This window comes from Capra hircus, chromosome 2 (assembly GCF_001704415.2).
Source record: "Capra hircus breed San Clemente chromosome 2, ASM170441v1, whole genome shotgun sequence".
Lineage (NCBI taxonomy): Eukaryota > Metazoa > Chordata > Mammalia > Artiodactyla > Bovidae > Capra > Capra hircus.
Genome location: NC_030809.1, coordinates 129,166,231 through 129,179,747, shown reverse-complemented (window position 1 = coordinate 129,179,747; position 13,517 = coordinate 129,166,231). Strand labels below are relative to the sequence as shown.

At 36.1% G+C, this 13,517-nt stretch overlaps 1 protein-coding gene across 1 annotated transcript in view; it reads left to right on the top strand.

The window, feature by feature from the left end:
- The window catches only part of COL5A2 (collagen type V alpha 2 chain), a 148,504-nt gene extending 136,894 nt beyond the window's left edge, over window positions 1–11,610 (top strand). The window contains exons 49-54 of the mRNA XM_005675868.3: window positions 144–197; window positions 1,654–1,761; window positions 3,638–3,929; window positions 6,824–7,011; window positions 9,013–9,252; window positions 9,941–11,610. Of these exons, the coding sequence (XP_005675925.2) occupies window positions 144–197; window positions 1,654–1,761; window positions 3,638–3,929; window positions 6,824–7,011; window positions 9,013–9,252; window positions 9,941–10,087 (1,029 nt within the window). The 3' untranslated portion in view covers window positions 10,088–11,610. The remainder of the gene's footprint in view (window positions 1–143; window positions 198–1,653; window positions 1,762–3,637; window positions 3,930–6,823; window positions 7,012–9,012; window positions 9,253–9,940) is intronic.

The following is a 13,517-nucleotide window of genomic DNA, read 5'->3' as shown; positions in this document are numbered from 1 at the left end:
TGAGTATTGGTCAACTCATGTAGACATAGAGATTGATGAATGAAGTATATGGTGCTAAAGTCAATGACAGGACATTTCTAAAAGCTAGAGTGGTTAAATATAGGATACAAATATTTTGGCTTTTTTTTTTTTTTCCTACTTAGGGTCCAAATGGTGAACAAGGCAGTGCTGGAATCCCTGGACCATTTGGCCCAAGAGTAAGTAACAAAATTTAACAATAAGTTGCAGGTGTAAATATTAATGCACCTGGGGACATTTTGTTAGTGATTGAGTATCATTTTCATGGTATTGAAGCTGGAGTTGGCTTCGGTTCTCTGAAGCTGGCAACAAACATAGGAGACAAACCATTCAGCATTTACATTTAAGTAAACATAGCCTGAAATATATTACTTCATAGTGAAGTCGCTCAATCATGTCCGACTCTTTGCAACCCCATGGATTATAGCCCACTAGGCTCCTCTGTCCATGGGATTTCCCAGGCAAGAATACTGGAGTGGGTTGCCATTTCCTTCTCCAGAGGATCTTCCCAACCCAGGGATCGAACCCAGGTCTCCCACATTGCGGGTAGACACTTTACCATCTGAGCCACCAGGGAAGCCCCATATTACTTCATAGGCCCATTTAAAATCTCTTACCTAGGGTAGATGTACTCATTTGTTTGTTCATTTTTTTACTCTATGTTTTTTGAAATTTCCATTTAATTGTACTCTTTGAGATGATACTCTAGGATTTACCATGAAGTGGAGAGAGATTTTGAGCTGGATATACTGTTTTCATTTAAGCAATTGAGATCGTTCCTCAGAAGTAGTTGGCATAAGGCTAATTAGGAAGCAAATCATAAAGTGAAACAAATATTTAAAGGTTGTAGAAATTCTACATTTAGCATTAATGCTGTCTAATAGGTCATTAATGCCACAAGATAATTATTTAGGAAAATCATTAGAAAGAATTTCTCTTATATCTAAATACAGTATAAACAAGTCACACATAAAATTGAGAACAGTATCAAAATTACTGAGATGTGATAAAATTCTGGAGTACAAGGACACAAATTTAATTTATGTCAAACAGTGCAACTTCTGTGATTTTCTTACTCCTACTTAATTAAATTTCTAATTAAGCTTACAATATGTGAAATGAGATGAAACAGCTCCTGCCAATGAAAGTAGATGAAAGAAAATGAAAGTGCAAGCTGCTCAGTCGTTTCCAACTCTTTGTGACCCCATGGACTATACCCCAGTCCATGGAATTCTCCAGGCCAGAATACTGGAGTGGGTAGTCTTTCCCTTCTCCAGGGGATCTTCCCAATCCAGGGATTGAACCCAGGTCTCCCACACATTTCAGGTGGATTCTTTATCAGCTGAGCCACAAGGGAAGCCCTAAAAAGTAGATGACTAGTCCATTAAAAGTAGATGACAAGCCCTTTAATGTTTTAACTGACACTGGTCTTTTCCCATGCATGGATGGTGGAGAATTCATGTGTAATGAAGCAGTAAATATTAGAAAGTACTAGACGTCCATTTATTAGTCATTAGGAAAACAAATAGGAGAAATCAACGAGACAACTCCAAAAAGAAATAGTTCTTTGATCAGAGAAAGACCTTGTAGAGGTTTTCCTCCTAGAATCTAAAATACCGTCTTTGTTTCTTGCAGGGACCCCCGGGTCCAGTTGGTCCTTCAGGCAAAGAAGGAAGCCCTGGGCCACTTGGGCCCATTGGGCCTCCTGGTGTGAGGGGCAGCGTTGGAGAAGCAGGCCCTGAGGTAAAATCACAGACATTTGTATGTGAGTAATGCTATTGATTCCCATAGCTTGGATTCTGTCTAAGGAAGATCTATGCAGTATGAAGGACAAAAGACTTCAGAAACTCTGAAAACAAGCCTGGAAATCACATGTAGCTTGTCTGTATAATAGCTAATTCAAACATTTTAACACAGATTATTCAGAATACATAAAATTAGAGTCTAAGCTACCTAGGCCTTGACTTCAGTGAAAGCAATGGAGTGATATCAATGAGAGCTAATAGTAAGTTATGATTGTATTATCATTAGAGTTATGAAAATGTGGCTTTGCTCTAAGTGGCAATAGACTAAATGGGAGATTTGATGAGTGTATTCATTCATGAAAATGTTGGAAATTGAAGCCCGTGAAATTAAAGCGTTATTTACTGAAAAAGAAATTCAGAAAGGATTCACATTGAAACTTTCAATAGAATATTTCAGTAGTATTGACTTGTAAAGCTTTAAATTGCTTTAGCTAGACTTTAGTTAGGCTTCTCAGAAACCAGACTTTGGGAAACAGTCTGCCCTATCTGCCATGCATGCGTGATGTGAGGTTCTGCATCCCTCCCTGGTGTCTCTTCCTCTTTTGCTTTATTTTCCATTTCTTATTCTGTCTGTCCTAATAATAATACCATTCAACCAAATATTTATTATTACATAGAAAGAATAGCCTTAAATTTCCTATGGTCAAGAGAAATATTTTCTGTTTATTTCTCTAATTTTACATGGAAAACAGCTGCAGAATTGGAATACCTCTTACTTATGTGGCTCTTGATTGACTTTATCTTGCATTTTAGTGGTACTTGATAGCAAAAAAAAAAAAAAAAAAAAAATCTCTTCCCCTGAGTTTAGCATAAAGGAATATATGGAATCATGAGATGACCTTAAAGAAAAAAAATGAATTTAATGGTTGCTCGATAGTGAGGAAATGTTTGCACTAGAACTTGATACAACTTGTCCAGACCCATTTAATGAGTGGCAGAGCCAGTACCAGAACTCCAGCCTTCTGCTTGCCAGGTCTGTGCTCCCCAAGAGAGATGTGGACCACACATCTTTTCAGGTTGTGGAGAATTCTCTCAAGTTGCTGAGTTTTTCCTTGGGAAAATGCAGAAGGAAATTAACAGAGAGGATCTGTTTTTCTAGTGTCTGATATTTTGTGTGCTCATCTCCCTTTTGCTCCAGTAGTTCTTATTTGGCAAAATAATAATAATTATTAAAAGAGCTTTTTAGGCAAGGATAACTTTCTCCAGTTTTGTTTAGTAGAGATAATTTTGATCTACCCACTAATTAATGCACATAAAAAGATATCCTGTGATTTCCCCTTATTTAGATATGGGGGAAATTCTCTTGTGGGTGTTTCTTCATGAATTCCCTTGGTATTGATGGACAGTCTTATGGAAGTAGCACCCACAAACTCCTCTGCATCTCCTTGTACAGCCTTTGTTTATACATCCTTTTAAAACATTTTAGTTGTGCCTTGCCAAAATAGTTTGAAAATGAGTGTACAAATCTATGTATACCTAACATAAAATGTATTGTATCTTCATGCGTAAACATCAAAGCAAATATTTTGTGTTTGAATCTTTAAATAAAGATGCCAACCTCAGATGTCAACTTGCTGATATCTTGTCTGAGAAACAGTTATGCATCATTTCTCATTCTTGGAATGTTATAAGTTAGCAGACCAGAACCATCTAGTTAAAAAAGGACTCAAGCCACAGACATCTCTCAGTGCCATCAAATTAAGGTTTTGCACTGTGACCCCCTGTGCACCACGTCCCATCAGTGCCTCTGTGTCCAATGGAAAAGCAAAAACTAAAAACTGCTTTAAATATATTTCCGATTTTTTTAAAATTAGGGTCCTCCTGGTGAGCCTGGTCCCCCTGGCCCTCCGGGACCCCCTGGCCACCTTACAGCTGCTCTTGGGGATATCATGGGGCACTATGATGAGAGCATGCCAGACCCACTTCCGGAGTTTACTGAAGATCAGGCGGCTCCTGATGACAAAAACAAAACGGACCCAGGGGTACATGCGACCCTGAAGTCACTCAGTAGTCAAATTGAAACCATGCGCAGCCCTGATGGCTCTAGAAAGCATCCTGCCCGGACTTGTGATGACTTAAAGCTTTGCCATTCTGCAAAGCAGAGCGGTGAGTAGACAGTTGGCCATTTGAGCAAAGCTCATTGTTTCTGATGTGTAATTCTCCAATGCATTCCAAAATATTTTATTTACTCCCTATTTAGTGATAGACACAAGAGATAAAACGGTGGCCAATCACAGAGTCTGAGGTTTGCTAATGGGAACTGTCACTGATATGAAAAAATATGGTGTGAGATAAGTACTGTAATAGAGGACATATCCTATTAATGACCCAATTTCATGGTGGTATTTTCATTTCCATCCAGAAGTCTTAAAATATGGATAATTTTGTGGTGCTGTAAATGTTGAAAATACTTGCTTAAGCAAGGTTAAATATGTTTAGTTTTCTCAATAATTCTCAGTGATTTAATATGCTAATATATAGTTGGATCCTCAAGAGTAGAATAAAGTTCTATTTTTAGTTTTTAAAGAAACCTTCATACGGTGGAATTTAGAAAAATAGTACAGATAAACCTAGTTCCAGGGCAGGAATAGAGATGCAGACATAGCGAATGGATGTGTGGATCCAGTTGGGGAAGAGGAGGGTGGGATGAATTAGGAGACTAAATACTCTCCCGGGCTGCCCTGTTGGCTCAATGGTAAAGAATTTGTCTGCAATGCAGGAGACACAAGTTTGATCCCTGGGTTGGGGAGATCCTCTGGAGAAGGCAATAGCAACCTCCTCCAGTATTCTTGCCTGGGAAATTCCATGGACAGAGGAGCCTGACAGGCAACAGTCCAGTTCAGTTCACTTCAGTCACTCAGTTGTGTCCAACTCTTTGCCACCCCATGGACTGCAGCACACCAGGCCTCCCTGTCCATCACCAACTCCTGGAGTTCACTCAAACTCATGTCCATTGAGTCAGTGATGCCACCCAACCGTTTCATCCTCCGTAGTCCCCTTCTTCTCCTGCCTTCAATCTTTCCCAGCATCAGGGTCTTCTCCAATGAATCAGTTCTTTGCATCAAGTGGCCAAAGTATTGGAGTTTCAGCTTTAGCATCAGTCCTTCCAACGACTATTCAGGACTGATCTCCTTTAGGATGGACTGGTTGGATCTCCTTGCAGTCCAAGGGACTCTCAAGTCTTCTCCAACACCACAGTTCGAAAGCATCAATTCTTCAGTGCTCAGCTACAGTCCATGGGGGTTACAAAAGAGTCGGACACAATTTAGCGACTAAAAAAACAATGAATACACTACTGTGCATAAAATAGATAGCTAGTGGGAACTTACTCTGAAGCACAGGGAGCTCAGCTTAGTGCTCTGTGATGACCTAGGTGGGTGGCATGGAGGGGAGGTGGAAGGAGGGAGGGAGGTCCAATAAAAAGGGAATTTACTTATGCATATAGCTGATTCATTTTGTTGTACAGCAGAAATTAACCCAACATTGTAAAGCAATTATACTCCAACAACAGAGATAGTAGAATAGAGTATGCCTTATTCCCCAGATTTATTTGAATATGGAATTCTTTTCATGTAGTTTAATGTTCTACAAATCATACTTCAATAATCTCTGCTGCAGAATTGTGTTATGGTTATTTTATAAAATATTTTGAAATTAAAATCTTTTACCCTAGTTGTAAACACTATGCCTAAAGTTGCAAAATTCTATCATTTTAATTAATCTGATAAGACCTGGAAAAGAAAGATCCATAAGAGGGCCATGGGAATGAGCTATGAAATGCTTAAGTGTTTCAAATAACTTTGAAATGATGCTGACAGGGATAGCTAAAATTGTTATCTTTGCAGAACAGGCCATTTGATTACCAAGTCTATACTTTATATCCCACCATCAATGCCCCTTCATTCATTTAAAATCCAGTCTTTAATACATATTTTATAATACATACAGACATGTATTTTATACATATATACATATATTCATATTTATTATACATATATTACATATGCTATTATATAAACTATATATATTTATACATGTTTATATAAATATACATGTAATATAATCTATATACATATATTTTTACGTATATATACAGAGTATACATTTATATACAGATATATACATAAAGATATATATACAAAAATGTGTTTGTATATTTATTAAACTATATCTCTAGCACCAAGCACTAACTTGGTGTAGCCTTCTTCTAGGATCTCTTCTACATGATAAGATCAATTTTTGGCACTATTTTACATTGGAGCATAGATGATTAAGAATGTTGTGTTAGTTTCTGGTGACAAGAAAGTGATTCAGTTATACATATACATGTATCTATTATTTTTCAAATTATTTTTCCCATTTAGGATAGGATGCTACATAATATTGAACAGAGATCAATTTTAGGGCCATTGAGGGACTTCCCTGGCAGTCCAGTGGTTAAGACTCCATGCTTCTGTTGCAGGGTACATGTATTCAATTCCTGCTGGGGGAACTTAAAGATTCCACATGCCACACGATGTGGCCTAAATAAATAAATAGGGCCAGTGAGATAATTCGTAGCATTCTGATTGCAGTTTGACTCACTTAATAGTTTTGAAAAGACATTATTTTTTTAATATTCAATTATTATTTGTTTTAAAATACTGACTTTGTAAGTTTAATGAGAACCCATCCATTTTGGCAAAGCCACTTGCTCACCATGGATTCTCTTTTTGGTATAATTTCTATTCTACAAAATGGGTGTGATGATGTATCCTTCACATTTGTGTTTTGAACCTAGGGTACATTTGGCCAGTCACCTTAGAATAGAAAGGAGAAAGGACCTGAACGCATAACAGTTACTTTTTTCTTAGCTGCAGATATTTCCTTAACTGGGATTCACTTTAAAAGAGTGAGTTAGTCCTTAATCAGTGAGTTAGCCTTCTGTCAATTATTTTAGAGACTCATAATCATGTTTGAGATTCTTTTTATTTAGCAAATATTTTTATTTTGGAAAACAGGCGAGTACTGGATTGACCCTAACCAGGGATCTGCTGAAGATGCGATCAAAGTTCACTGCAACATGGAAACGGGAGAAACATGTATTTCAGCAAATCCATCCAGTGTACCACGTAAAACCTGGTGGGCCAGCAAATCTCCTGATAATAAGCCTGTTTGGTATGGTCTTGATATGAATCGAGGATCTCAGGTAATTTAATATGCTTGCTTAAAGTTGTATTCATTGCTTGTCTTTATTTATTATATTTTAGTATTGACTTAGAACTTTTGTAATTATTTTTTTGACCATGTTTATTTTACTATGTTTATTAATAATTGGAAGTGATAGATTCTCATTAGTTGCATTTGCATATCATTGCATAAACATTGCTATGAATTAAATTAATATAGATTTGAATGATAATTTTTCAATTGATGGAATGTAAAAAAGTAATTATTTTTCATATTAGCTCCTTTAATGCCTGTGACACTGCTTGTGGAGTAGAGTTGAAGGGATTTTGCCATAGCTGGACGACAGGGATTATATTTAGCGTCAGGAAACCTAGGTTACTCATACATGGATCTGTTACTACCTCTGGGACCTAGAAAGTCACTTAACCTTTTTTTGTTTTCAGTTTTGCCATTTTAAAGTAAGAGAGATAATATTAATTTCATAGCTCTGTGTGTATATAAAGCATGTGTATATAAAGTATATAGTATCTGGTATTTGGTAAGTTATAGATAAATATTAGATACTTATTATGATACTTTTGATAACCGAATCCCTTTGTAAACTTCATAGTTATTTAAACTTAACACTTTTATAGTTATAATTATAATATTATGTAATATTTTTTCTTGAGTCTTATCCTCTCTGTTTCTTTCATGGTCCAGTATTAAGATTCTTAACTAGTCTTGCCGCTTCCTATTGCAGTATGAGTATTCTATTCCACATCTCTTTGTGGCAGCTTAACTTTACAGTTTTCTTCTCAACTCTGCTCTGGACCTTTCCTCAGAACTCATGCTCATAATAACATGGTATGAGGACATTATGGGTATATGCAGGATCTACCATTATTTAAAGAACAGGAAAAAATTTTAAATTTACCTACCTAATTGGAATATAATTTAGTTAACATATTATGTAAAAAGTTCAAATAGGAGCTTTTAAAATATAGCTCAAACTAGAAGATAAGTAGGAAATATCCTATAGAAAATTCTTTTTGATTATTTGTCTTTGTTAGCTAATGGAAACTTGTAATTCATATTTCCTATAAGTATGTAACAGTTGGGTCAAAAAAAATTTTACCAATAGTTAAGTCCAAATTTTTATCATAATTGACAATAAAAGCAATCAGCTATTTTTGATACATGATTGAATATCCAAACCTATGCTTAGGTATATAACTTCTAAAAAGTAATATTCAATATTTTTTTAAAGAAATAGAGAAGCAAATTTTAAAATACTTAAACTTTCTCTGGTAAATTATAATTATATTTGGTTTCACCACCATTTGTTTGGGATAGTAAGGATGAAGTTTCTTACTTGTGAATATTCATAGAAATTTTAAGGTATTTATATATATATATGGGTAGAATATCTTATTATGTGAAAGAATAGTTGCAATACCCTTTAAAATTAATTTGTCTGAAATCAACACACATACTCACACAGCACTATAAAACCCATCAGTGTTACATATATTGGGGCTCAGGGCAGGCTGCTCTAAAATTTGCTTCAGTGACACATTGATCATTTTCAGTTAAAGTCATTTAAGTAATGCTTGCTGCAAGAGGAATGCTTTGATCCTGCTCTCTGTCTCTCTGAAAGAAGGAAATAAATCTCCCATGTGAACCCTCCCTGTACTCAGGGTAGAAAGACAACCTTATCTCCACAGATAGGGAATTTAGAACCAAGACGCCTGTATAAACAAACATCCTTACTTCCTTATTAATTTACTACCCAAGCCCAAACTTTAAATTCCTTACCAATTATGCACCCAAACCTAGGTTTCTTTGTTCTGTCAATTCCTCTTAAATTTATTGTTTCTTTGGCTCCTACTTAGGTCCCATTTCTGGGAGACCTCTGACCTCTGTGTCCCAAGTTAAAGTTGTTTCTTTTTCTCTGGCTAATCTGTCTTGTGTCAATTAGTCCAACCACAAGAACTCAGGAGGGGTAGACATGTATAACAAAGACTCTTTGTTTTTCTAGTTTGTTTATGGAGACCACCAGTCACCTAATGCAGCCATTACTCAGATGACCTTCTTGCGCCTTTTATCAAAAGAAGCCTCCCAGAACATCACCTACATCTGTAAAAACAGTGTAGGATACATGGATGATCAAGCTAAGAACTTGAAGAAAGCTGTGGTTCTCAAAGGGTCAAATGACTTAGAAATCAAAGCAGAGGGAAACGTTAGATTTAGATACATAGTTCTTCATGATTCTTGCTCTGTAAGTACTTTTGAGTCTTGCTCTGTAAGTACTTTTGATCCATATTGATCTGGTTGAAGAAAAAAAAAATTAATTTGTTAAAAATACTGTCATGGCACTAGAGGTGGGGGCAAATTTATCCTGTCTGTAAACATGACAGCAATTAGTTCCTCAGGATAAACCTGAATGTGTGTTGGTATGTGAAACATGCTAGAGGCTTTAAGAAAAACATCAAGGACTGGATTCTTGCAGCTCTTTTGCAAACTCACTTTAGTTCTCTGCAGATTACTTGGTTTACTTAATCTCAATTCTATGCTTAAAATTCCTGGATTCTAAAATATATAATCCATCTAAGATTATGGTCTTTCACTGATTGGTATGTCTTTCTTCTTGCATATCTGCATATATAAAAAAGAAAATATTTAATGATGAATTTTCGGTTCAATCATGAAAACCAAAAACGCTTTCATAATTTAATGTTGTTAGTGACCATTAGGGAAGCTGCAAAAGAATAAAGGGCTTTTTCCCAGTTCAAAGAATGAGAGAAAAATGCCTGCCAGCTATGACAGTATCTCATTTGATGTTGGCAGTGCTCTTACTTTTAAGTAGTGCTCTAAAAATCATTGCTTTTACATTATAAAAATTGGAAGTCTAACATTTTTGTACTAATTTGTGTATGCTCTTAACCCATTGCACCATTTAATTCCAGAAACGAAATGGAAACGTGGGCAAGACCATCTTTGAATATAGAACGCAGAATGTGGCACGCTTGCCCATCATAGATCTTGCCCCTGTGGATGTTGGCGGTACAGACCAAGAATTTGGCATTGAAATTGGGCCAGTTTGTTTTGTGTAAAGCAAGCCGAGATACATCGACAAAGAGCACCACCCCTACCATCAGTGACCACCACCATTCACAAGACTTTGACTGTTTGAAGCTGATCCTGAGACTCTTGAAGTAATGGCTGATTCTGCATCAGCATTGTATATATGGTCTTAAGTGCCTGGCCTCCTTATCCTTCAGAATATTTATTTTACTTACAATCCTCAAGTTTTAATTGATTTAAAGTATTTTTCAATACAACAGTTTAGGTTTAAGATGACCAATGACAATGACCACCTTTTTAAAAAAGTAAACTGATTGAATAAATAAATCTCCGTTTTCTTCATTTCAATGTAATGACAAAGTTGCTTAGTATTTATGAGAAAACCTTTCTTCCTGGCAGATAGCTTAAAGAGTGGGGTATATAAAATCACAACACATTTATTTCACGTGGCTGCAATTGGAAAAATACAATTTTGTGACCTCTCATTTACAGATTATCAATTAAAAATGAAATCAAAATGTTTATCCTTGTGATTGAAACTGAATGCTTGTCTTGATATTGTATAACACACAGACTCTAAAGAGAACCGTGAAAAAATATCAGTTTTCATTGTCTTAAATGGATGTTAAAGTAGTATATATTCAATGGGATTTCTGATAAAAAAAAAGATCTTAAATTTTTGTAAAATGTGGTAAATCTAGTCTTCATTTGCATTCAAATTTAAAGCTACCTTTCCCTATATTGACTCAATCTATCAATATAGATAGAAATTAAATGAATATACCATTGAATATATTTGCACTTTCTTGTTTAAGAAGACATAGAATGAAAAATAATTTCCATACAACTTTAGAAACAAATATTCAGGACCCTTAGTTGAGAGTCTTCCACATATACAATCTCATCTTCCTAAAACCTATAATGAAGAAAAAGCTTTAGAAACTCAGAGTTGTGGAGCTGACTCTAATCAAACGTGACGGTTGGAATTAGATCATTTGGTTTTTGAACTCTCTTAGGAAAAATGACCCAACATTTTTTAGCATGAGCTACCTCATCTCTAGAAGCTGGGATGGACTTACTCTTCTTGTTTATATTTTAGGTACTAAAAGGTGCTATGCTTCTGTGATTATTCCAAGACTGGAGATAGGCAGGGCTAAAATGTATTGTTATTATTATCCTTTAATGATGGTGCTAAAATTCCTTCTATAAATTTCTTTAAAAATAAAGATGGTTTCATCAATACCATTTGTGAAAACATAACTGTTAGACTTCCCGTTTCTGAAAGAAGGGGCATCGCTCCACCGCCTGTTCACTGTTCATCTGTCATACTGTATCATACTGTTCTGTAATGCTTGCATGTTTCTTAGACTAGAACATGTAGGTCCCCTGATGTCTCAAGGATTTTTTTCCCTTAATTCTCTGTTGGCTCCATTTTTTATTTTTTCTTTAAAAATAAACAACTGGGACCATCCCAAAGGACAAGCCATGCACACAACTTTAGTCATGTATCTCTGCAAAGCATTGAATTAAATGCACGCTTTTGTCATGTCAATGGTTTTCGTTTTGTGGAATTCCTTTGAACATATTAGATCCATTTCATTTTCAGTAGTAAAAAGTTAGGTGCTGTGGTATTCTTTGTTTGCTGTTTGTTTAAAAGATAAAACAACAAATGCCTTTCATCACGTAGATACTGGCTTATAATGAAAATCAGTTTGCAGCATCACTCACAAAGGCAGCATGACACTGATTTCACCATCGATGCCCTTAAAAATCTCAAGGTAGTTATTATTGATAACAAGAGAAAAGCAGCTGATTTTTCATAGTTGAATAAATTGTGATAATATATGTCTCAGTGTGTCACATATGAATTTAGCCTAAATGTGTTCAGAATTTTATCTTCAACATTTATTTCACAGTATTGTTTCTCTCCAAATTGGTTATTATTTGAGCCCCACATCTTGAATATGAATATTTGAATATGTATATACCTAAATATTTGTGAATTTTGTTTGTATTAAAATTTCCTCCAAGTTCAACCTATTCAAGTTTGCACAAGTTCAGCTAGAAAAGCCAGAAAAATGTAATGATTCTCTTAAGTCAAAGCACTAACAATTGCCAGCTATAGAAATATCACCTCTTACTTGGAGCTCAGGAATGTTATAAATAAAAGCCGTCCCAGACCATTCCAGGAGCCCTCAAATTTTTTGCCTGAGTTCCAGATATATAGGTTCCATTAGACAAGTGTACTGCTTTCCTTAATATCCAACAGACACCTCCAACTCTACGTCACCAGAAGTGAAATAATCTGCCTCTGGGGAGGATGTGACATTAACTTATTACTACTTTATTAAAAAATACAAATGAAAATTTCCCAAACTGAATTAACTGAAATGAAGAAAAAGGAGAAAAACAGCAAAGAAAACACAAACAAGGCCAAAAAAGTCCCAAAGTCATATAACACAAAATTTGGCAAATTATAGTCAGTTTCAATGTAACTTGGACTTCCCTGGTAGCCCAGTTGGTAAAGAATCTGCCTGCAATGCAGGAGATTCCAGCTCAATTCCTGGTTCAGGAAGATCTGCTGAAGAAGGGATACGCTACCCACTCCAGTATCCTTGGGCTTCCCTGTGGTTCAGCTGGCTAAGAATCTGCCTGCAATGCTGGAGACCTGGGTAAGATCCCTGGGTTGGGAAGATCTCCTGGAGAGGACTACCCACTCTAGTATTCGGGCCTGGAGAATTCCATGGACTGTATAATCCATGCGGTCGCAAAGAAAGACATAACTGAGCGACTTTCACTCACTCACTCAATGTAACTTATTCTAAATTTAAAAGAGATTGAAATGAATTACAATAGAAAAAAAGAGATTGAAATGAATACAGAACATCTTTTTTCAAGTGAATGTTGTCATACAGCAGAAAGCAAGGGCAAAAAAATAATCTGGGAAGAAACAAAATCGAAGATTGGAAGCACCTCACTTAGAGTTTCTATCCCACCATGAAAAAAGAACATATCAAGATAACTCCTTTCTTTGAAATTATGAAAATTTCAGGAGAGACTAAGTTCAGTTCAGTTCAGTCAGTCATGTCTGACTCTTTGCGACCCCGTGGACTGCAGCATGCCAGGCTTCCCTGTCCATCACCAACTCCCAGAGCTTGCTCAAATTCATGTCCATCAAGTCGGTGATACCATCCATTAGTCTTAGGAGAGACTAAGAATAATCTGTTAAAAACTGATTTGGGGGTTGAGATCCAACAGTGGCAAACTAATGCAATAATTCTGCAAAGACAGCTAAAACTTGTGGCGTGGCGTGTGGGGTATGCCAGTGTGTGTATGTGTGTGTGTGTGTGTGTGTGTGTGTGTGTATATTTTTTAATCAGACTGGCTGGCTTACCCAAGAGCAGCTTTTCTTCCCAGTCTCTTTTATCAATGCGTCATTTTACTCCATGTTTCAGTGTC